General features: G+C 45.2%; 1 protein-coding gene across 1 annotated transcript; it reads left to right on the forward strand.

Annotated features, from left to right (window-relative positions):
- Positions 1-19,898: 19,898 nt before the first annotated feature.
- FIBIN (fin bud initiation factor homolog) lies at positions 19,899-24,541 on the forward strand. Its single transcript, XM_025185097.3, has one exon. The coding sequence runs from the start codon at positions 20,594-20,596 to the stop codon at positions 21,230-21,232; it is 639 nt and encodes a 212-aa protein (XP_025040882.2). The 5' UTR covers positions 19,899-20,593; the 3' UTR covers positions 21,233-24,541.
- Positions 24,542-25,577: the final 1,036 nt, after the last annotated feature.

Consider the following 25,577-nt stretch of genomic DNA (forward strand, 5'->3'; position numbering starts at 1 on the left):
GTAAAAAAAGTAGCCTTTTTTCAAAAAAACTTCACCTGCGTCTAGACTACAGCCACATTCTTTCGAAATTAAATCGAAAGAACGTGGCTTTTCTTTCAACGGTGACACTCCTCATTTCACGAGGAATAACGCCTTTTTCGAAAGTGCTCTTTCAAAAAAAGGCGCTATGTAATGCAATCTGTGCTTTTTCGAAAGAGAGCATCCAGACTACCTGGGTGCTCTCTTTCAAAAAAGCGGCTTGCTTTTTCGAAAGTACTGGTTGCAGTCTAGATGCTCTTTTTCGAAAGAGGCTTTTTTGAAAGTATCTTTCAAAAAAGCCTCTTTTGAAAGAGGCTTGCAGTCTAGACGTAGCCTTAGTGCAAAGATCATGGACATTGGAGGCATCCCCCCAAACCTGAATTAGGTCCCTGATCTCCGCACTGGACCAGGCAGGTGCCTGCCTTTTCCGGCACCTGGCAGGCTCCTGGGAGCTGGCAGACTGGTCCTGGGGAACAGTGGAGGGCTGTCTGGCACTGGCTGTCTGGCTTATGCTGGGGCCAGATCAGGTGCAGCAACTGCTGGCTCTGGGCTGGCACAGTTGAAGCTGGAGTCTACCCCTTTAAGTGCTCTGGGGAGGGGGGGAGAGAGAGGAGTTTTCTTGGTTGTGCCCAGAGAGGCCACCAGGGCACCCTGGGAAGAGCTGGAGGCCCCCTATTTCAAAATAAGCGTCTACACAGAGCTTATTTCAAAATAGTAATTTTGAAATTGGCGCTATTCCTCGTGTAATGAGGTTTACCAATTTTGAAATAAGCGCTCCGCTATTTCGATTTAATTTCGAAATAGCGGTTTGGCTGTGTAGATGCTGGTAACGTTATTTCGAAATAACCGCTGTTATTTCAAAATAACTTTGCTGTGTAGACATACCCTATATACTCTCTTTCAGTGTGGCGTCTCCTGCTTTTTACTGGCATGAAATTTGTTGGCTCGGAAAATTCTGCCTTAGTTTTCAAAGCACTTTAAGTGACAGCTGATCCTGGTTTTCTGTATTAACATTTCATGCTAATTCTCTTTGATTTTTTTTCATTGTTATGCCAGAGTTTTCTATCCTAAGGAAAAATAAAACTATTCTTTTTATGCCCTTATAAGTATACAACATAAAAACACTTTACTGAGCTTTCCGTCTCTTTCCAGCTGAGAAGGTGAACATTTGTCTCTAGATTTCTAAAATGTTCTTAGAAAAACAGGGAGATGATCAGGCGTAAAAATGTACCTAGTACAGAATGACTACAAAGCAGCATGCACGGGAATGTTCAAAGCACATTGCCTTAGGGATATCAATGTGGTTTTGAAATAATTTTAATTTTGCTATTCAATAAAACAGGTTTTACTATGAAAAAATTATTCTGTAAGCGTTTTTACAGAGCTGTTTCATGTAGAAATGTGTTTGAGTGAATACTCAGAAACAGGCAGTCGGTACAAAGTCTATCCAATGCAGGCCAATCCAGAGGCATCTCTGTATTGGGAAACACACTCGCCTCCTGTGGCAGATTTTCTGGCAGAATCTGAACCCCCATGAAAAATGAAAATGCCTCTCAAATAAATACTAACCTTCCTCTTAGCACATGGAATGTGTCCTGACTAAATTTAAAATTGGAAACACAGGTGCATGCTGTTGAATGCAAACAGCAAAAGTACTTTAACAGGGGGAAAATACATGCAATATGATCTAGTGACTAGGTTTGTAAATATAATAAAAAGTAGCTTTTAACAGTAAATATAAGAGAGGCCTGAAACAAAACCCTTCATTCAAAGACTTCTGAATGATCCAAATCCAGATCCAAAAGTTTCAGTCAGGGCTGGTCTTCAGTAAAAATGTGCATAAGGCAAAGTCCCTGTCATTCTTAGAATCTTTAAAAGGCCTGTGTAGAATCTAGTTATAGCAGAGAACTCTAGCTCAGCACTACTGTGTTGCACTCCAGGCCTTGCTACTGATTTGTTATGTGGTCCTGGGCAAGTTATTATATGTCTCTGGTTACAAATCTGTATAATGGGTATGAAACTACTTAGTTACATCGCAGAGGTGTGGAGTGCTATACTTTTCATTGTTGTAAAGTGCATTAACATATGTATATCAAAGTTGCAGTACACATTCAAAGTTTCATGAGTACATTTTATATACTATTATATATATATATTATATATATATATTTCTGTCCTAACAACTGAAGTTTGATTTTCTGCTTCATCCTAGCCTCTTTGTACTGCTCTGGCAGCTCAGAAGGAATCAGAAAACCATCATATTTCCCCACATTAAGTGTTTCCCAGTATGGGAGAAATCCCCAGTTGGCCCACTTTAGAATGGTTCCTAAAGAATCTTTCAGAAGAGACAGTCTCCTGCTTGCCTCCAGCCAACACAACACTTCTCTTCAAAGAGGAAAGTACTTCACCCAATTGGAACAGAATTCCAAGTTGTGGAAGGAGATGTTCAGTATGTCTGCTTTTATTCACTAGTGTTTTGCATTTCCAACTTATTTATAGCTGTGACATCTGGCCACAAAAAGGTGTTGTTTGGTAACTAGTAAAACAAGCTGATAAAACTATGTATCCAGCTGCAGGATTTCACCTGCAATTAGTTACAGATCCAGATGTTTTATATTTGAAAAAGGAATAAAGGTTAAATTTTAAGTCTGTAGGAAAACATCAGGACACGGGCATAAAGGGAGACTTATATCCAGTTGTTTAGTTCCCAAATTTGCTTTGTTTTAATTTGCCATTAGAATTCGTTCAAGTAAAAAGTGATTCATGCATATTGCCCAACTAAATGTGCTACAGTCACGGTTTAATGGAATGGTATTGCTAAGTGTTTCAGAGTGTCTGGATGATTGGACACCTTCATGAATCCTAGGAGCGTGCAGCAGAACTGATCATTCATCAGCCAGCCTGCCAACAGGGGGGCAAATGGAGCTGTTGCCCCAGGGCCTGGTAATTCAGAAGTGCCTGGAGCTCCCAACCACTGCTATCCAGGGCTCTGGTAGCAATTAAAAGGGTCCAGGGCTCCAGCCTCCACCACTACCTCATTAGCAGCAATAGCAGCCAGAGCCCCAGGCCATTTTGAAACAATTGCCCCCTTTGCCCTTCCTTCCCATTGTCAGGCCTGGATCTGTTTGAGAGGGTGCTTGTACCAATGGCCAAAAGAACTCAGGCTCCCGCTCCACCGCCACCATATCCTGCATCCTCTCCATGGTGCAGACCAGGAACACATTGGACAATACCCTGGCTGGGTGGCCCATGCAACTGGGACTGAACACTAGCTGGAGAAGTCAACTGTCCCCCTAGCAGTCCTTCAGCCCCTGCAGCATATGCTAAACATACTAGAAAGGGACAGGAAAACAGTGGGGCAGAGGACACACAGAAAGAGGGCATTTATTTATCTGCACTAGCTTCATTGTTCAATGTTTGTGTAATGCACTTTATTTTATTACTGGTTTGGGTGTTGGTTTATTACTAGTGTTTTAGTGTTGTAAGGGCAGCTGGTCAACTTGACAGTCCTTGAACAGAATTTGTAATACAGCCATGTTAACAAAGACTTTTTTTATTACCATCATTGAATCATGTGGTATCTTAATTTCAAAGAATAAAGATACAATAAGGCACAACTGGAAGGTTATATCCAAACACAACTTTTCAGTACATCTGTTCAGATAAATCCATAATAAAAACCCACAATTTGTCACACAAATCACTTATTCCTCCTCCCCCTCCCACCCTCACCCATTGTAAAGCAGTGATCGCATTCACAATCTACAGTTCATAACAGTCACTCAAACCCAGTTGTAGGCAGAGCAACAGTACTTCATTGTCTGCAAAAATTGCTGTACAAATACCCCAGGGCACAAGGCTGGGACAGGGCAGCCCCAATAGTGCACTCCCCCACAGGGCCTCTAGAGGTGTGTCAGCTAGTGCCCCCCATCCTGACCTGAAAATCAGAGGAATGGAGGTGGGGATCCAGACCCTGTTTGGGGGCAAGGGAGTTTGCTGCCGAACGTTTAGGTTCTTCTTCTGTGTGTGATCGGGGTTGGGGGAAGGGTAGAGGGTGGAACGTAAACTGACCACACCAAAACAGTGACTTTTACACACTGTGGCTGCAGCTTCAAGAGGACCAAAGCACATAATTAAAATTACGGCCATTCTTAGGGTTGCCAGACACTTTCACAAAAAATCCCAAACATGGCAGGAAAAAAATTGATTAAGCAAAAAAACGGGGGACCAACCAAAGTTGCTGAGAAAAAAACAAGGTCACTGCACCTTTAAAAAGCCCCGCGCTCTTCGCTCCCTCTACTCCTAAGGTTGCCAGATGGTTTAACCAAAAATACTGAACAACCCTCCCCCCCCCACAAAAAAACACTGGGGAAAAAATTCTGTTGAGAACAAAAAAGGGGGGGAGATCAAAGTTGTTGAGCAAAAAAACAACTCAGCAGTAGTTAAGCAAAATAAATAGATAAAAAATCAGCATGACCCCTTTATGAAAAGGCTTTTTTGCTGGCAGCCATTTTGTTTTTCTGCTCCAGCTATAAGACAAGCCCCTGAGGAACCAGGTAAGCAATGGGGGAGGGAGGGGAGATCCAGGGGGCCTGGTGGGGGAGCCGGGGGCTGGGCCCAGTTGCTGTGTGTGTCATAGGGTTGCCAGGTGTCCGGTATTTTCACCTCCTGGCAAGGAAAAAAAATCAGAAAATACCAGACATTTTAGGTGTCCAGTATTTTCTGGATTTTTTACCGGACAGGAGGTGATAATACCAGACTGTTCGGGTCAATACCGGACACCTGGCAACCCTAGCCATTCCCGACAGACACAGCAGGGGAAGAATGTCCCCACAGGCCTTCCAGCCAAGAAAAACAGAAAATACATTTTACATGTCCGGTATTTTCTGTTTGTTTTTTTTTACTGGACAGGGGCCACGAATAACCGACTATCTGGGCGAAAACCAGACACCTAGCAACTCTAGCCATTCTCTAGGGCACGCAGGCTAGAGTAGCCAGGATATGATCCCAAAATTTTACCTAATTCTAAATTTTCCTATAAACCAGGGGTGGGGAACCTATGGCCAAGGGCCAGATATGGCCCCTGGCTTGCCTGGATCCAGTCCCCCGACTCCCCCCCAGCACGCTGATGCTCCAGCTCCCCTCCCCTCCCTGCAGGGCAGGAGCATACAAAATGTACTAACCTGTTAGGGGGATGTAGTGAGTGTCTGTCTTTCCCCTCAGTCGGGGGCCATGTCAGTGAGGATTTTGTTTTGGGGGCTTTTTGTTTGTTTGTCTGTTTGTCTTCTCACCCTGACTGATTTTTCAGTATGCCACATCTGTAGCCCTCCAACCCCCCAAAAATACCCCGCACCTGCTATAAACCTTGTTCATTCCCTCTGCTTTTCATAACATTCTTAACATTTCTTTCAATTTTGTTTGTATAGATTGAAGCAGAGAACTTGTCTTCATCTGCACCGTTAAAGCACTTAGCACACTGTTTGTGCTATACAAATACTAACCAATAAATGTGAATCTAGCTTGCAGGCAATGTACAGTTGCAAGTGTGGGGTGCAGAGGGTTCATATGTAGTTTTACCAGTCTATTCATGGCACGCAATTTGGAAAAGTCCACAAAGACTTAAGCAAAGCATGTTAAATACCAGTTCCTCAGTAATGCTGTTATAGGTAAAAGCATAAATTGTAGCAGAGGGTATGAATTCCCAATCAATATTCTACACAAATCTCCAGGGCAGCAGAATAACTCAGTGTTAGGACTGTTGAATGAAAGCACTGTCTGTGCAGTCATTAAACTGTGTAATGGTCAAACACGAGTGCATGAAAATAAATACAGAACTGACTGTAAATACTATTTCTTCACCTGCTTGTAAACCACTCATTGTGTAGACTTTTATTAGAATGTTTGTTAACATCAGAGATTTATTTACAAGGAAACATTGATATATTTCAACTGAAACCATGTTTGATTTTTATATCGTTCAATTGCAAAATGCATCTCTAAAATACCTAGAAATAAAATCCCAGAATAAATGTATTTGACTACAAAGTAGATGTTTTGTAACCTTTTAAGGCAGAAATAAGAGTTTAAGAGAATTTTACTCTGGAAGCTTTTAAATTTTCTTCATTTGCTGTATTGTGGAGAGGTCTGGAAGACAGGAGGTTCAAACTGTGAAGTCAGTAAGGCCCTAGGATATTTGCTTATCTTCTAACGTAGGGATGGGGAACCTTAGGTCCCAGGGGCGGATGCAGTCCCTGGCTTGCTTGGATCTAGGCCCACCAGGGCTCAGGGGCCTTCTCAGCACTGGGGGAGCCTGTGCTGGTGTAGATTTGAACCTGAGACCTCTGGAGCTTATATAGGAGCCTCTACAGCTTCAGCTATAAAACCAGCTGGCTCTCAGCCCAGGCTATAGAGCTCCCTTGTTCTTATCTCTTGCTCTAACTGCCACTACATGGGACAGTGAAACATACTAGTTGTGTAGGTTACACTGGTACTCCAGTTCCCCGCCCCCCTATTACCCACTACAGGACTGGAACACACAATATCTACTAGGCTGGCCCTCCTGGGCTCTAGTGTGAAAGGGGGCCACCTCAGTGAGAAGTTTTGTTTTTTTACTTCTCACTTGTGTGCAGCTCCTGATTTTTCTGTGGGTCAGTGGCCCCCAACCAAAAGGTTCCCCACCCTTGTTAACTTTTAAAATGTAATTGATTTCATATGCCACTGCACTGTGACATTATGGAGTCTATAAATCCACTCAGAAGATATCAACATACTGTAGGCTGGCCTGGGGAAGTACATAAAGCAAATAGTTATTCCAAAATAGCTCCTTTCAAAATAGCATGTCTGCAGGGAAGGCTCAAAATTAATCCAGGGCAGGCTTCCCTAATGTAGATGTGCTATCTCGATTTAGAGCCCCACGAGGAATAATTTAGAATGGACCTGGTGAGGGGCTATTTCGAAATAACAGAAGTGGAGTATCTACACACGCCTTATTTTGAAATAGCTATTTTGGAATAGGCGTTATTCTTCGTAGAATGAAGTTTACAGAAGTCAGAATAATTTCAAAATTATTTTGAAATAACGGAATTGCTGTGTAGACGCTCACATAGTTATTTTGGAATAATGGCCGTTATTCCAAAATAACTTTGCTGTGTAGACACACCCTTAGATATTCATTTTGGCTACATCTACACTATGAGTTTTCTCAGCAAAAAATATGCTAATGAGGGCTTCATTTGCATGAGTCATGATCTCATGTGCATATATTCTGCTGATCCTTTCTTTTCGCTAGGGTTTTTGAGCAAAAACCCCTTTTTCTACAAGATCGGTAAACCTCCTTTTTTGGGGCATAAGGATCTTGAGGAAAAGGGGGTTTTGCGCAAAAAGAAAATGTCCACACCGCTTGTTTTTGCGTAAACACCCTAGCGAAAAAACAGATCGGCAGAAAATATGCAAATGAGATCACGACTCATGCAAATGAGTCCCTCATAAGCATTTTTTTGCCGAGAAAACTCGTAGTATAGACATATCCTCTAGGTTCAAAACCAGGGACACTTAAGTTGATTCGTGAAAAAACTATGGTGAATGGCTTAGCAATTAAAATTGTGTTATAACCTAATTTTTTCTGATATTTTCAGCTTAGGGGTCCTTCTACCTACCACATCCACATGGTGAATAAGTGATTTCTTCAATAGGAAAGGCTCCTGCTCAACAAACCTGAGAATTATATTGAATGAAAACTGTCTGGATTGCAGAGGGACAAATGGACCTGAAAGAAATGCCTGTGTGGACCGCAAACTTTGGAGAGCTGAAATTTAGGTCATGGTATCAAGATATTTCAGTTCAAAATCCAGGCACTTGACACCTGATAAGGACTAAAAGATTACAGAATTTTTTTTTATTGATTTACCTTTCAGTACCTTCTGCATGAAAAAAAAAGGGGGGGGGGCAGAGATTTAAATGTACTTTCTCTTTAAATTCTCTGAGCATCAGTTTCTTAAACATGCTGGGCCAAATTTGTCTCTTGCTTGTGGCTGTGCATATCCAGAGTTACTGCACTGAACTCAGTGGTTTTACTCTGGATTTACCTCAGTGTAAACAAGAGCTGAAAATGACCATCAGACGACTTCGATTCTTTGCAGTATTTCTGTTCAAATTCTTTCTCAGCTTCTTCTTGGACAGAACATGTCAAATTTTAAAATGTACTGTTTTCTGCTCACCTTGGCCAAAAAAAATACCCCTCTTGTTTTGCTCCCATCAGTTTTCAGGAAAGGAGATGATGTTACCACATGTTGCCAGTGAAATGTGTTTCTGCAGCACTTGCAGACTTGGTGCACAGTTTGCTAGGAAACTGTCGCCAGAGGCATGTAGATTAGGCTACCAGACATAGGAAAATGAAGCGGCGATTTAAATAAGGGCCAACACGTGTCATGTTGTAAAAAGAGGATCACTTTCTTCCAGGCTTCTTGCTGTTAGCATCAGAAGGACTGAATATTAGAGAGAAGATAAATGCAGGAACCCTGGCCAGCAACTATTAGAAACCATAACTGGTAGGAGGATAAAAAATTATGTTGTGAATGGTTCTCTCGCCTTCTGCTATTTGAGGCATTCAGCATCATAGAATTCTACAATAAGAAAATATACACACCAACTCACTTGTCCTTTTAAAATGAGTTACCTTTATAAATAGCTGTATAACAGTTCATAGCAGAGCAGCAGCCAGTATTAGTTAGGGGGAGGAAAAAGTCAAGCTTTTACCATATTTCTCTTGCGTAAAATGCCTGAGTTCACTAAAAGTTTTAGGTCCCTAAAGCCTGTGGGGCCTTTAGGACCTTACAGCATGCATCTGTTCTCAAAAGACTGATTGTTTACACCCAAGACCTTCTGATGCTGTAAGGGAGTCCCTGTCAGGTTGCCATGAGCCAGGGAGAACTCAGCCATTGTACACAGCTATATTCTTTTTTTCTCATTGGAGCCAAGCATTGAAAATGAAATTCTGTTTAACTAAATTCTGCCCTCAGGCAAGTGTAACTCCCATCCTCTTCAGTGGTAATTGTATCGTTGTCTTAGGGTACGTCCACACTGCACGGCTATTTCAGGATACTGGAGGTATCCCGACATAGGTACTCCGCATCTACACAAGCCTCACATTATTTCGAAATATTTTTCGAAATAACGGGTGAACTATTTCGGCATCCTGGTAACCCTCATTCCACGAGAGCTAAGGGATGTCTCGAAATGGCATGTTATTTCGAAATTTGGTGCTGTGTAGATGTGCCAAATTTCAAAATATGTTTGAAATAAGATATGCAATTTGCCTAGCACAAATTGTGTGTCTTATTTCAAGTTTAGGGTGCTGTGTAGATGCACCCTTAGTGAAAAAACTGGGCATCAATTTCAATGGCATTGCACGGGGAATCAGGGCAGAATTTGCCCAGCAGATCAGATTTACACAGTTGTAAACCAAGTGTGACTAGACATTGGAGTTACTCTGGTTTTACATTGTAAAAGGACAATATCAGTTTGTTTTTCACTTGTTTGTAATTCTGTCATATAGAATGAGCTGAAGACAGCTTGGATAGGCACAAGGGGGTAAATACTGGGCCCACTGAAGTCAATGTGTGTCCCTATTGACCTCAATGTAACCAAATTTCACCACAATCTTCATGGGAGCATACACAGAGAAGAGCTGTTCCTGGGATGCACCCAGCCCCAGATCTCACAGAGCTCACACACAATACCCTGGAGGGAAGGAAACATACACAAAGACATTGCTCCCTCAGCTGGTGCTTTTGAGGTATTATTATTATTTTGCTTTGCTGCCCTCTAAGCCCCATAGCAGAGAGAGAACATTTGAGCTTTTGCCTTAGGGTTTCAGTTTGTGCCGCAGAATTTTATGCCTGGGTTCTGTCCTCTGCTTTGGTGTTGCTGCTACCCTGAATTGTGGCAGGGAAACACTGAAACTGGAACTTAGGTTTTGGTAGATGAGTAAAGCAGCAACAGACTATGATTTTCAATTTTTTTTGTTTTAAAATCTTATCATTTTTTTCTGTTTTCAGTTTGAACATAGTGCTGGTAGTCTGAGATGTTTCTGTAATTTTAAAATGTATGTATTTTTTAAAAAAGCTATAAATACTGTGCCTGTGCTGTCAGGAAGATGAATATTCTGAGGGGATGGACACTGCATTGTCTCTTAGGGTGTGTCTAGACTACTGAGTTTTGTCGACAAAAGTGGACTAGGTGCTTACCGGGTTTTGCAGGGGAGCTGTCCGGCCTGGAGCAGGAAGGCAAGATGGCAACCTGTTAGGACCAAAAAGCCTCAAAAGCATTTCTTAACAACTTTGGTCTACCCCTCTTTTTTCTCAACAGAATTTTTTCCCTGTTTTTTTGGGGGGGGATGGGGGGGAGGGTGTTCGGTATTTTTGGTTAAACCATCTGGCAACTGTAGTTCCCGCCTGGCATCTTGCAGGCTCCTCAGGAGTGGAGCCAGAACACATTGCTGCTGGCCCTGTGCCTGTTGACTATACATAAGAATGGCCATACTGGGTCAGACCAAAGTTCCATCTAGCCCAGTAGCCTGTCTGCCGACAGTGTCCAGCGCCAAGTGCCCCGGAGGAGGTGGACCGAAGACAATGATCAAGCGATTTGTCTCGTGCCATCCATCTCCAACCTCTGACAAACAGAGGCCAGGAACACCATTTCTACCCCCTGGCTAATAGCCTTTTATGGACCTAACCTCCATGAATTTATCTATAGAATAGTCATCTAACCAATAAGAATTAATGAGGTTACTTGACTATTCAATTAACCGATATTTAACATCCCTAAACAGTAGCCTAGTTTTTGATCAAGAATGCAGTTAAAGTTGTTATCAAACAAACTAGAAAATACCTATGCCCATTCTGTTAGGAGGAATAATACTTTGCAGGGATGTACATTGTCTCTTCCAGCATTCCACAGTAAGGGTACGTCTAGACTACCGCGTTTTGTCGACGGAAGTTTTGTCGACAGTATCTGTCGACAAAACTTCTGTCGACAAAGAGCATCCAGACACATTGAGTTCTGTCAACAAAGCAAGCTGCTTTGTTGACAGAACCCTGTAGTCTAGACGCAACCCTACAGGCAATAACACCTAGGATTTTCACCTCCTGGCTGGGAAAAAATCAGAAAATACTAGACATTTTAGGTGTCTGATATTTTCTGAATTTGTTTACTAGACAGGAGGCAAAAATACCAGATTGTCTGGGTCAATACCGGACACCTGGCAACCCTAGTGGGAGCTGGTCTGCAAGGAGATACAAAGAGAGCAACACTGAGTGGCAGCAGCCCCTGTCTGGGGTGGGGGAGGGAAATGCATGTATAGTAATTCCTCATTTAACTACGTGCCCACTTAACACGTTTTCACGACAGCACGATTTTTTTTTAGGGAATGTTTTTGGAATTACACGATCATCTCCGGAATAGCATGATTTCCTCAGTTGGCCTCTCGCGGCGGCTGCGCGGGGCTTCTCCCGCCTCACTGCAAGGCGGTGGAGGGTTCGCTACTCGCCGTGTTGTTCCCCGGCGACCTCCCCTCACCAGACACAGTGCAGATCCCAGCAGACCCATCACAGGGGCATACTCCCAACCCAATCTCCCTCCCCTCTCCTACCCTTCCCTTCCCCAGAGCCAAACACCTCCCCTCCCTGCTGTAACCCAGTCTCCTTTCTCCCCCAACCTTATGTCCCAGTCCCAACAGACACCACCGCTTGAAATGCAACCCCCACTTTTTCCATTATTTTCAATGGGAAAATTGACCCCACATAACACTTTTTCACTTAACACGATCATTTTCTGAAACATATCTATAGTGTTAAATGAGCAATTATTGTACTCTGCTTTGTTGCATGTTACCTCCTAAGTGCATGAAAATAATCTCTCGTTTTTCACCCATTTGGTCAATTAATCGATTATCCATTAAGCAAAAGCTTATAGGTTAATGCTTAACAGATAATCGGTTAATCGACTACCAGGGGTGGCCCGTCCATATAGGTGAACTAGGCAATCGCCTAGGGCGCCAAGTTAAATAGGGCACCAAATGGTGGCACAATATCATTGAGGGGTTTGGAGGTGGGTGCGCCGATTGCATGGTTCACTTTGGGTGCCAGTTGCTGGCAGCTAGTGTAGGGCCGCCCCTGAATATGAGGTGTGGCTATATAAATCCAATTCAGCCAGGGCTGATGGAGGATCGGTGTTGGAATGGAATGTGGTGTATTGTAAATAATTTGGGGCTGTTGTGGAAGTCACAAATCATGCTACCCCTAAATGTGGGAACTGTAAAATATGACACCAGTGCCTGCAGGAGAGAAACCATCATTGTAAGAGGTCTCAGAGGAACAAGCCTCCACACTGCCAGAGTTGAGTGAACTGAGTTGGGGGCGGGAGAAAGAGCTTGAAAGGGCTTGAGGGCTGTTTCATGCCTGCCAGGTATGAGCTGTAAAACTGGCTCAACCTGCCCCTTCCCCCCTGGTTTTAAGGAGAGACCTAAAGCAGACTTCATGAGGAGTCTTTTTGCTAGTCCAGTGGAAGCTGGAATCTTTGGCCAGCCTAGGTAGTGGCTAAAGAATTGAAATCACTAAGGGTGTGTCTAAACTACATGCCTCCGTCGACGGAGGCATGTAGATTAGCCAGATCGGCAGAGGGAAATGAAGCCGTGATTAAAATAATCGCGGCTTCATTTAAATTTAAATGGCTGCCCCGCTCTGCCGATCAGCTGTTTGTCCGACAAAGAAGCCTTTCTTGATCGGCACAGGTAAACCTGCGGCTTCATTTCCCTCTGCCGATCTGGCTAATCTACATGCCTCCGTCGACGGAGGCATGTAGTTTAGACGTACCCTAAGAGCTGAAATCACTGGTTTGGCTGGGAGCCAGATCCATTGTAGCCAGTGGAGCGGCTGGCGGAAACGAACAGCAGGTGGCCAGTAGGAGCGGCAGCAGGCGGACAGCGGAGCGGCTGGCAGAAACAACCGGCAGGCAGCCAGTAGAAGCGGTGGCAGGTGGCCAGCGTAGTGGCTGGCGGGAACGACAGGCAGGCAGCCGGTAAGAATGGCAGCAGGCGACCAGCAGAGCGGCAGGCGGCCAGCAGAGTGGCTGGCGGGAACAACTGGCAGGAGGCCAGTAGGAGCAGCACAAAGGTGGCATAGCCTCAGGCTCAAGGAGTAGAGTCATCAGGATGATGTGTCAGGGTCTGCACTGACTGGACAGAGCTGTAAGTGGGGCGTTTGACGTGGGGTACGGAGAAAGTTTGGGTAAGTGAATGGAACCCTTACTTTATTGGACTGGTGAGCCTGAGAAGCAAAAGACATTGCTCAATCCTTTTTGAGCTGGGACAGTTACTCATGAGGGAGGGGGCTATGAACTGTTTGTGGTATTTTCCCAAGATAATGCCATGTGACTTCTCTCTCTCATTAATTAAGTTTCTTTTCAACACTCAGACTCTGTGCTTGCGAGGGGGAAGCATTGCCTCTCAGAGGCACCCAGGGGTGTGTGAATTTCCCAGGCTACTGGGTGGGAGCTCAAGTCGGTTCTGTGAGAGATGGACCCCTAGATATTGAAGGGTTATGCTTACATGACACTTATGAGATACACTTTGACATTAATGAATTGGGATGCACTGAACTGGTTAAGCCAGATGAAACTGGCTACAAGATACCAGCAAGACTCTTGCTTAGTGCTGTTAGGCTCACACCTTGCTGTGGATACTACTTCCTTACTCCATAAAGCAGATGTTGGTGCTTGTAGTGGCCTGCTGGGTGCAAATATATCCAGTTATGTCTTATTTTGCTCTGTGTCATGGGGCAAGCACTCACCTCCCACCAATTGCTCCGGGAATTAGCACTCGTGTCTCAGGAAGCTTTCTGCTGGTTGGTGTCCCACCCTCAGTTGCGGGTCTTCTGATGGTGTCCCTTCAGCTCTGTGTCCCTTCATGGCTACAAAGCCCATTCTTCCACAAACTGTCTTAGATTAGTGCCCCTGCACGATGGGGTCCTCCACTCCCAGGGAACCCCCAATTCCCCTATGCTTACCATGCCTCAGTGACCCCCTGTCAGTCATCATCTAGCCTTGCCTCAGGGGGAAACTGCAGTCTGAAACGGCCACTCATCATTGGCAAGGGGGTGTGGACCTGCTGCCTTTCCCTAGCCCTAGTACACTCAGGCCTTATCTCAGACCTTGCAGCCTGGGAGTGAGGTCAGGCCAGAGCTCCCCAGCTCTGCCAGGGTCGGCCCATCCATATAGGTGAACTAGGCAGTCGCCTAGGGTGCCAAGCTAAATGGGGCATGAAATGGTGGTGCAATATCATTGAGGGGTTTGGAGATGGGTGTGCTGATTGCATGGGACAGTTGCTGGCAGCTAGGCTAGGGCCGCCTCTGTCGACTACACTATTACATCCCTACTACTGTTGTGTCCCTGTTCAGAACCATGTAGATGTTGCTTCTAATAAGGCAACTGCTTGACTTCTTACAGCAAGCTTTGGCTTTTATTTAGGCTTCAGCTATTGAGTCATCAAAGGAACGGAGCCCATATCACTATCTTCCTACAGAAGCAGACATTCCCAAAGCATGCTGCAGAGAGCAGAATTGTATTTTGATTCAGAATTTAATTAAGAGATTGGGCAATGTATATAAGGTTGAAAACAGCTAGGGACTGAAGAACCAGCAACTGAAATACTGGCAACAGAACTGAATCTTCTACAAAGAAGGCAAAAATGCTGCTAAAATTCCAGGATATTTTCAAGGTCTTAATACATGCACAGAATGGAGCAACAAAATTACTAAGAGTGAGTCTTTTGCCTGCTTCTGTAATAGCGAAAGCACAAGCATGCTCACTAAGCTATAGCTAAGTGACTGTGGCTGTGTCTACATTGGCACCCTTTTCCAGAAAAGGGATGCTAATGAGACAAGTCGGAATTGCAAATGCTGCGGGGGATTTAAATATCCCCCGCGGCATTTGCTTGAACATGTCTGCCACTTTTTTCCGGCTCGGGGCTTTTCTGGAGAAAAGGGCCATTCTAGACGGTATCTTCTGGTAAATAAAACCTTTTCCGGAAGATCCCTTATTCCTCTTAAATTCAGGAATAAGGGATCTTCTGGAAAAGGCTTTATTTTCCGAAAGATCCCGTCTAGACTGGAGCTTTTCTCTGGCACAGCCCTGAGCCGGAAAAAAGCGGCAGCCATGTTCATGGAAATGCAGTGGGGGATATTTAAATCCCCCGCAGAATTTGCAATTCCGAAGTGTCTACATTGGCACCGAAGTGTCTCATTAGCATCCCTTTTCCGGAAAAGGGTGCCAATGTAGACACAGCCCCTGTGTGTTTCCAGATAACAAAAGTATCCCAGGAGGAAGACTGTTTGAGACAATCCTGTTGGCAAGCACTGACCAAACATTTAAAAACTTAGATAAACAAACTTTAAAACTTTTACAAATACCCAAAGCACAGAAGCTAGACCAAATCACGCTGTGTTATATGACAGTTTTCTGAACTTAACCACACATTTAAGCATTAAATTGTTTCCGTATGTGGGTATCTTGATTGGCTTATTTTAGATGGGACTTTTAGTAATTATCAATATATTTTGCATTGCAAAATGGAGGGCCTGATTCTGAACCCCTTACTCACTTTGAAGTAGGGATGTGAGTGGTTAATCAGTTAACTGGTAAGCCCTAGCCTGGCTGTGTCTGCCACTCCATGGACAGAGGCACTCCAGCCCAGATAGAGCAGCCTCCGCCCATAGCAGGGTTGGCCTGGCTGAAGCAGCCTGCTATGCTGTAGGCAAGGGGACCATTCCAGCCCAGCCAGGCTGGAATGCCTCCTCCCTCATACCCAAGTTTAAGCAGTTAACTGGTTAAACATAACATTTAACTGGTTAACTGATTAAATGGGCTTTTACATCCCTACTTTGAAGAACACATCCCCCTAATTGAGCTTACTGTGACTGTTGGTGTGAATAATTACTACTCAAAGTGGTTGAAGGGTTGCAAATATTACCCTGGTTGTATTGGTTGGCTGGGTTTTTTTGCCTGGAGGCTCTAGCTCAACAAAACACTTAACAATGTGCGCTTAAATCTCATTAAAGTTAATGGGATTTAAGTAATGAGGGTGAGAAACGCAAAGAGACTTAGGGTGTGTCTAGACTACCTAGTTTTGTCGACAAAAGTGGACTTTTGTCGACAAAACTATACCAGCGTCTACACTACCGCTGAGTTCTGTCGACATAACGTCGACAGAACTCAGCAGTTTTGTCGACACTGGTATACCTCATTTTACGAGGCATAACACCTTCTGTCGACAGAACTCTGTCGACAGAAGGTGTTATTGCCTGTAACATTGCGTCCAGACTACGGTGTTCTGTCGACAAAGCAACTTGCTTTGTCGACAGAACTCAATGTGTCTGGACGCTCTTTGTCGACGGAAGTTTTGTCGACAGTATCTGTCGACAAAACTTCCGTCGACAAAACGCGGTAGTCTAGACGTACCCTTAGACATTGTAATGCTGAGCATCATAATGGCTGTTCCACAGTGACTAAATACTGAAATAGGTCATGGACCGGAGAGGAAAAGGGAGAGTGAATGAGTGACTCTGCAGTTCAGTGATTAGAACAGCCAGTAGAGAGGAGGAAGAGCTTGGGTCCAATTTATCCACAGTGGAACAGCTTCAATAGAAGAGGCTGAAGAAGTTCCACTTCACAATATAGCTTAATAGTTAATGCACTCTCCAGGCCTGTGCACAGGGGGGTGCGAAGGGTGAGAAAGCACCCCTCATGGCCCTCCAAGTAAGTGTGCTCTGGCCGGCCAGAGGAAGGCAGGAGCAGCGCGCTGCCTGAGCCTGTCTCCCCCATGCTCTGACCAGCCAGAGAAAGCTGGGGCTGATTTCCCCATTTACTTGGGAGGGTCATGGGAGTGAACTCATACCCTTGTAATCCACATTTACAAAAAAGCACACACACCCCAGAGAAATTCCTGCGTACGGGCCTGATCTCCTAACAACTGAGAGAACCCATGTTCAAATCCTTTCTCCACAACTCTGGAAGAGATGGGGGGGAACTGAGCCTGGGTTTCCCACACTCCAAGTGAGCGTGCTAGCTCCTAAGCTAAAAACTATAGAGTAGACACTACCGTCTCCTTGATACTGAGACAGACCCAATCTGGTAGGCAGACTCCAAGTACACATACCAGAGCAGGCCCTGCATGCGAGTTAGTTGGCTGAATGCCTGTCTTCCCCTGGTTTGTGAGTCATTCTGAAGCTTAGGCTCCAGATAAGGTATCCAGGCGCCCAGAGAGATGCACCAGTGCACATGCCTAGAGGCAGAAACACAGCTGCCTAGGGAACTTTTATGGCAAAACACTAGGCAGAGTGAGTTGAGCATCTAGAGCAGTGTTTCTCAAACTGTGCTCCATGGAGCTCCGGGGCTCCACAAGACATCTCCAGGGGCTCCACGAGGTTGACAAACTGAAAACATCGATAGGTACAACACATACAATCAGTGGACCGCTGGGACGCCACATAAATTTTTACGCATGTAAAGGGCTTCGGAGCCCAAAAAGTTTGAGAACTGCTGAACTAGAGGTTTCAGTGCAAGTTTTGTAAATGGAGCCTGATCTGTGCCATAGATCCCTAAGCTCAAGACTTCGGTAACTAAGCAGTCTTGAGGATCTGTGCCTAAATGCCCGAAATCGTTATGAGAAATGAAGAGATAATGCAAAGGGGCCCATTACAATTCCCTGATGGGAGCTGGATAAGGCCCCAAGTGCCTCAGAACCTCATAACGTGCTGAAAGGTTCAACACTGGTCTATATCTGGAATATTTATGTTAACGGGACCACAAAGATTAATGAAAGCCTATTTTAGGCAAAGCTCTCATGCATTCCACTGGAATCTTGTCTAGAAGTGCAAGAAAAATGATGCAAAGGGAGTTGGTGCAATTCTAGAGTGTATATATGTTGAATTTCTCCTTATCTTATTCTTAGTTTGAGACTTCCACTAACAATTAAAAACTGGTTACACATTAGCCACCATCCCAAGTAACCCAACTGCTGAAACCAGCCAGACTAGTAATTTATTTTAAAAAAATCGAAAGATTTTAAAAAAATCAAAATGCGTATTTTTGCCCCTAAAAGAGAAAGGTAACTTTTTCAAAACTTTCCATAAAATGCACCCAGTTTTTCATACAACAGGTTATCTTGAATACTGTGTGCAGATGTGGTTGTGCCATCTCAAAAAAGATGTATTGGAATTGGAAAAGATTCAGAAAAGTGCAAAAATGATGAGAGTATTGACCAGCAAAAGAGATGACTAAGGGGATATGAGAGAATTCTGTAAATATGCCTGATGTGGAGAATGTAAGTAAGGAAGTATTTACTCCTCATAACTCAAGAACTAGGGCTTACCAAATGAAATTAACTGGTTTAAAACAAACAAAGGGAAGTATTTCTTTCCACAACGCACAATCAAATTATGGAGCTCTGCCAAAGCAGTTGTAAAGGCCAAAATGATAACAGAGTTCAAAAAAGAACTAGATCCCACAATGGCTATTAGCCGGGATAGGCAGAAATGTTCCCTGCCTCTGTTTGCTAGAACCTCAGAATGTGACAGGGGATGTTCTGTTCATTCTCTCTAGGTACCTGGTACTGGCCACTGTCAGAAGACAGGACACTGAGCTAGATGGAACTTTTGTACTGACCCAGTATGGCCGTTCTTATGTTGCCTGATTAAGATGAAATTTTATTTTTCAGCTGTAACCTGCAAAGATTTATGGTATTTTATTGTATAGCCTTTATTTTCTCTTTCCTGTTATCAGTGTTTATTTGTGTGCTTTGATAGGATAAGTGCAGGTTGAACCTCTGTGGTCTGGGATTCTCTTGTCTGGCAACATCTGTGGTCCAGCAGGATGACGGATATTGCTGGACTAGAGAGCCACAGCACAGAAGTTGCCAGCAGCTGGCACCAGAGCCTGCAGCCAGCCGGGCTGAGAAGCCGGTGGGAGCGCCAGCCTGCGGGCCAGGAAAGTCTGAAGGGGGCGGGGTACCGAGCCCATAGTCAGCAGCACCAGGAAGTCGGCACACCCAGGAACCGGGGGTGGGGTGGTGGGGAGGGGGAGGAATGCAGAGCTCTCAGCTGGTGAGGCTGAGAGCAGCCATAGGGCTGCAGGACTGGTGGGTTCCCTGGAGCTCACAGGGTTGGCAGGGCTGCCGGGGCTGACCGAGGTAGGAAAGGAACCCTAAGGCGAGGCTGGCACCTTCCCCCCTTCCTGGTCCAGAAAACTCAGTTGTCCGGGACCAGTGAGCTCCCGAGGGAGCCAGATTAGAGAGGTCGGACCTGTATCTCTTTCTTTCCAGACCTCTCATCCTGTGTTTATTTTTCCACACCCTGAAGAGTATATGGCGCTCTTGTGAAACCACTTTTAAAAATACCACGATTGCTCAATTTTTAAAGGATAGGGTGCCGAGAGGGGAGGGCGTGGCCTGTTTCCTACCTTCAATAATCAAGCCTGTTAGCTCCTTACTTAAAAAGAAGCACATGAAACACTCTGTTCCTGCCAATGACAACTTTCAAAAAATGTTTTGGGGCTTGCCCGAAAATGCTAATTTAAGTAGGAAATCTTTGGGGTATTTTTGTCTCCGATTTTCAAAGTAGTGCATTCACTGCTGCCCAAACTTTGACTTGTTAAATGATTGGTGACACGATTCCCTTTGCACCCCGGATTTACCTTTCCAATACGAATAGGTAGTGCGGATCTTTACTGTACTGTAGTTTTAATACAGGATTTATGGGCGGTAGGCAAGCCCCTCCCCAGTCTCCCTTTCCGTCCAGGTCCCCCCTCCCCCATGGGAGCCACCATCGTAGGGAGGAGGCGGGCGCGGGGCCCCAGCATCACAGGGAGGGCGTCGCGCAGCCCCAGCCTCTCCTGCCGTGGAACAGTGGGGTGTAGGGCGACGCGCGGCCCCACAGCACGTTTTGGGGGCGGGCCTGGGTGGGGCCAGCCTGGCGGGTCGTGAAGGCGCTGCCTTCCCCCGCCAATTGTACCCGCAGCCCGACAGGGGTCCTACTGTCAGGCCGCCTTCCAAACTCGCTGCTTACCTCGGTGTAATCTGAGCGCAGAGCGCTGCTAGGGGCAGTGGGAGCCTGCAGCCGCGCGCTCCACTGCCGGGCCAGCTGTGAAAGAAATAGTAGCAGAGGGCGCCGGCCGGAGCCCCAGACAGAGCTCTCGGCTCCGCTACGGCATTTCCCCGGGCATTTCCCCGGCATTTCCCCGGGTGGGAGAAGCAACCCACAAAATTTTGCCTGGGCCCCGGAAGAGGGAGAGGGGGTCCCTGATGTAAGTCGGGGCAGGAAGGGATCTCTTCCCGGGGATCTCCTCTCTGGCTGGGGAGAGCGCGGAGCCAAGGCAGCGGCTTTCATGAAGCATGCCGAGCCGGTGAAGAGTGGCTGGGGGCCGCGAGCCGCCTTAGCTGGGGCTCCCTAAGCCCAGGGGGCAGGCGGGCCGGGTGCGTGTTTGCTCTCTCCGACCCTCGGGGCCCCTCTGGCTCGTGGCTTCCCCCAGCATGCTGGGGCTGCGCCTGCTGTGGCTCAGCTGCCTGGGCAGCCTGTGCCAAGGCTACTTCGACGGCCCCTTGCACCCGGAGATGTCCAACGGGACCCTGCACCACTACTTCGTGCCGGACGGCGACTACGAGGAAAACGACGACCCGGAGAAGTGCCAGCTGCTCTTCAGGGTGAGCGAGCACCGGCGCTGCAGCCCCGGCGGGGAGCAGGGGCCGGCGGGCGGCGTGCCCAGCCTCAGCCTGCGGGAGGAGTTCACCATCCTGGGCAGGCAGGTGGAGGACGCGGGCCGGGTGCTGGAGGGCATCAGCCGGAGCATCTCGTACGACTTAGACGGGGAGGAGAGCTACGGCAAGTACCTGCGCCGGGAGTCCCACCAGATCAGCGACGCCTACGCCAACTCCGACAAGTCCCTGGCCGAGCTGGAGGGCAAGTTCCGGCAGGGCCAGGAGCACGAGGGCAAGGAGGAGAGCCGCCTCAACGACGACTTCCTGGGCATGCTCATCCACACGCGGGCCCTGCTCAAGGAGACCCTGGACATCTCCGCCGGGCTGCGGGATAAGTACGAGCTGCTCTCCTTGACCATCCGGAGCCACGACGCCCGGCTAACCCGGCTCAGGAAGGAGTATCTCAAAGGGTGAGGCGCTGGCCGACGGGGGAGGGGGAGCAATTACCCCGCGGCACGGACCATGTAAAAGGGCCCGGGGCCCCAGGAAGGAGGATTCAAAGCCGCCTGGCTGCTGAGCTGCGCACAGTCAGCCGCACGTGCTCGGGTGCCCCTCCCCCACGTGGCGCTGTCCCGGGGACCTCGCCCTCGCTGTGCAGACAGGGATGGGGCTCGCCGCTGTCCTGGTGCACCCCGCTCTGACAAAGGGACAAGGGGCAGACACAGCTGGGAGTCGGACGGAGCTTACTGCATGCAGTCTAGGGTGAGCTGCGTGAGTGAGTGCCCACCTGCCTGGCTTGAGTCCCCCGTGTCCTGTGTCCCCTTCCTCCCACACACACGACCCCCTTTGCTTCATACACACAATCTTGTGTCTTTCTCTGTGTCTCCCTCTCTCTCACACAGTCTCTTTCACACTCACCTCCTAACACATACTTGTGTTAGTGATGTGGCTTCTCTGTGCCTCCTGCAGTTGCACCCATATTCTGCGTAATTTTATTCTTTTAAAGTGTGCTATTGTCGTTTTTTGACTGGTCTATACATTTCATCATTTGTATTTCTCTTACACTTTAAATGTAAGTGGGTACTGAGTAGTGAAATGCCTAACCTGCTCTGGCGGGGGTAATTATCCCTATGGTTACTTTTTAAAATATATATATTATATCTAGGGGTTTTTTTGTTTCTAGCAGTGGTGCACATTTGCACATATCTCAGTGCACCTAACATTTATTGCTCACGGGATGAGAAAAAATAGAGAACATGCCAACAGCACAGCTGGCAGCAGTTGGCTGGGTGCCAGTGGCACAGGTGCAGCACCCCCCAACATCAGGTGGATCGCGTCGTAGAGGGCCCATTAACTGTTCTGCCCTGGGACCCAAAATTACTGTCAGTGGGCCTTCCTGGACTAGCAGAGACCTTGGCATTGTGTTGCTACTTCTTCTGGCGGCTACTGTGAGTAGCTGGCACAAGGGTAGAAGTCACAACTGGAAGCTTCTCTTGGGAGGGGACATGTCAAAACCAAGCCACACTTACAAGCCTACAATCACCATCATAGCCAGGAGGCCTCTGCTTTTCACCATGCTCTTTGCATTCAACCATGGTGGTCCTCTCGGTGCCCAAGTGCTACACATTATAGGACCCAGGTACATGGCAGTGGAGAATAAGGCACATTGGTGAGCATTTACTGGTGGGACTTGTCCTAGGCCAGGTCTACGCTAGAGGGCAATGTCAAACTAAAGTACACACTTCCAGCTCCCTGAATAGCATAGCTGTTGTCCACTTACCTTAGTTCAACTTACTGCGACATCCACAATATGTGGGGTCAACAGGAGAGTTTCTCCCATTGACTTCCCTTATTCTTCTCAACCCAGTGGAGTACCAGAGTCAACAGGAGCATGGTCAGCGGTTGATTTAGCAGGTCTTTATTAGACCTGCTAAATCAACCCTTGGGAGATAATCCTTGCAGTGTTTATCTCCCAGTAAGTGTAGACAAGGGACAGTGAAGTCTTGCAGGTAACTGCTCTGTACCAAGAAGCAGGTTGCAGTCTGACCCTGGATGGTGCTGGCCATTCACCTCAGCGCAAAATGAAGGAGTTTACCCCATAAAGTCTTGTTTAAATGAATATACAAAGCCAATAGCAGCCGTTGAAGGAGATTTAGTACATATCTGTGACAGTGTTATTAAAGGATAAGTATCATTGGTCTCCTACTCTTCTTGCCTTGCACTTCTGTCCACACTTTCACCTGTGCAAAGTAAGTATGTGATTCTGCCACAGGGCCAGAATATGCCACCTTTTCTCATGATGAGTATAGCACCTTGTTTCTGAAAAAGCTCTTTTGATTTCAAAATAATAAGCTTACTTACTGAGTAAGGTGCAACTCAGTATAATTAAAAAGGTGCTGTAAGCTGCCCTGTCCTTGCATTTTACTCACACTTTGCACAGATGTAAAACGGGTGCACAAACACAAAACAACAAAGGGCCAGGCATTTTTTTTTCAGAATAGGACCTAATTGCAATTTAATTACACACGGAGTGTGTTCTAAGTTCTGTAGATTTTATTATTTACCTCTCAACACACAGTTTTCTTTCTGGAACTGTATTTATTTCTGCATTTTTTTGTTTTGTAATTTTTTTTTATGGTATGGGTTGTAAATTGTAAACAAAAAGCACATGTATATGAAGCTGAAGTTTAGAGGTATGTCTAAAATTAAGTGTCCCAATATTTAAATAATATTCTGTATTATATTGTTCAGCTCCAATTATAAATGAAATAACCTTGTCATTTTATGTTTTTCTTCCATTAGTTAATGTCACTTTTCTTAGCTAGTTTCTTGAATCAGTTACCATAAACGTGGACAAAACAAGTACTTTGGATCCACATTCAAATGCATATGTATTGAATTATGGATCGCTTGAATTGCTTTTGTTTTCTTATATTATTGGAGGGGGGAGTGTTTTTTTGGTTTGGGTTTTTTTTTTCAACTCATTAAAATATAATATAGGCCCTCTGGCCTGTTAATAAATGCTTAGCTTTCTTGGTCTGTTAACAACAAATATATTCTCTTTATGTAAAGTATTATTCTACTAAATAATTTAAAGCTGTGATTTTCATTTGTGTTTTGCTACAAGAAAACCATTCTGGCAGACCTTGTACTCTTTAAGTCTTGCTTATATGTGACTCTAAGTTGTCAAATCCCAAGAGCCAGATGAAAAGACATTTGTGATTCAGATCCTGCAAAAACTTACACATGTGAGTAACTTTAAATAAAAAATAGAAATAAGCACTACTCCAGGAAGTGTTTGTAATGTCAGACCCTACACTTTTAGAGCTCTGCATTTTATTTTTTTTAAATCCAAAAAAAGGTTTTGTCTGTTCCAAGACAGTGATTTTTATCTGTTGATACCTCTGCACTTTTGCTAGCTAATTTGTTATTAAAATTATTTGTACGCCTAGACAATAACAAAAGTGCATAGTAGGTTTTTGCATTGTGGTTAAATCTGTATTACCATCACTATTTAATCAATTGGGTGGAATGTTAACTATTATGTTACTGGTACTGCTGGCAGGATCGCTGTTCGGATGAAAATAATTGTTCATGTGCTGTTTTAATAAATATTTGAACACAAAATTGAAGCACATGTTTTCTTTTATGGTTTTACATGAGTCATACTTGATTTTCATCATAATGTTGTCAAACATCTTTTCAGTAAAATTGCAGGAATATGAAGTACTTACCTAGAGAACTTGCTTTTTACTAAAATATATTAAATTCTTCAGCCCAGAACTGTAGACAAGTTTCATTACAAGTAATGCTAAAAAGAAAGTGGTTACAGCAGATATTTGGTGCTCACAACCAGTAAAACAAAATAACGTGGTATTTGTAACTTTTTGGTGTTGCAAACAAAAGTTGTTTTGTAAACATTTAAGGCCCGATTTTGCCAACCATAATTAGCAGTATCTTATTCTACAACTAATTTCACTAGATACATTTTTTTGAAAAGTGCACAGTTGGGGCCAGATGTTCAAAGTATTTATGCACTGAAAATGCAGATAGGTACCTAATGGGATTTTCAAAAGCACCTAGTACCTAATTTTTACTGAATCAATGGGAGGCAGGCATCTGGGCACTTCTGAAAATCCTAATTAGTGCCTATGTGTATCTTTGGCTATCTAAATACCTTTGAAAATCTATCATTGAGGCCTCTTTGAAAATGTTATTCCCTGATTTCAGTGGAACTGTTCACAGAGATACTACTTAAGGTAAGAAAAGGTAGTAGAAGCTGGCCCTACAAGCAATATATTTACAGGAAACCCACGATTTGCGACCACCCGAGTTGTGACCCCCTGCACTTGCAAATATTTTTTCAAGTGCAGAAGGGGCCGAAAACCCGCAACTTATGTCCTCAGCCCGCATTTATGACAGTGCCTATCACCAATGAGGGTTTGAGTTAAAACACCCCCGACTTGCAACGCTTCCCCAGGAACCAGTCACGTCACAAGTTGGGGGTCACCTTGTACTTGTAGTGTTTTGCTCTCATGTCCTCACTATCCCTTCTCATCAATATTTTTGAGTTAGGCTAGTGCCCATATCTCAACGAACTTAGTGGATTAATTCATACTTCACTGTCTTTCCTCTTAGACTTTTGTGTCAAATAAGCTCTTCTCTCTTCCTTCATCTCCCTCAGCTTACATCTGGAGTCAGTACTATATCCTAAGCATTCTCATACCTTAGGTATTTTCTTCTCAGAGATACAACATTCAAAGGGGGGAGAACTGATACAGAGCAGCTCTGAATAGGCTAAATGTAGTGTGTGGTAATT

The sequence above is a fragment of the Pelodiscus sinensis genome, chromosome 5 (genome assembly GCF_052426305.1).
Source record: "Pelodiscus sinensis isolate ZL-2025 chromosome 5, ASM5242630v1, whole genome shotgun sequence".
Lineage (NCBI taxonomy): Eukaryota > Metazoa > Chordata > Testudines > Trionychidae > Pelodiscus > Pelodiscus sinensis.

What these genes read in the sequence shown, in the direction of transcription:
- FIBIN (XM_025185097.3), top strand. Translation starts at nt 20,594, where the DNA reads ATGCTGGGGCTGCGCCTGCTGTGGCTCAGCTGCCTGGGCAGCCTGTGC.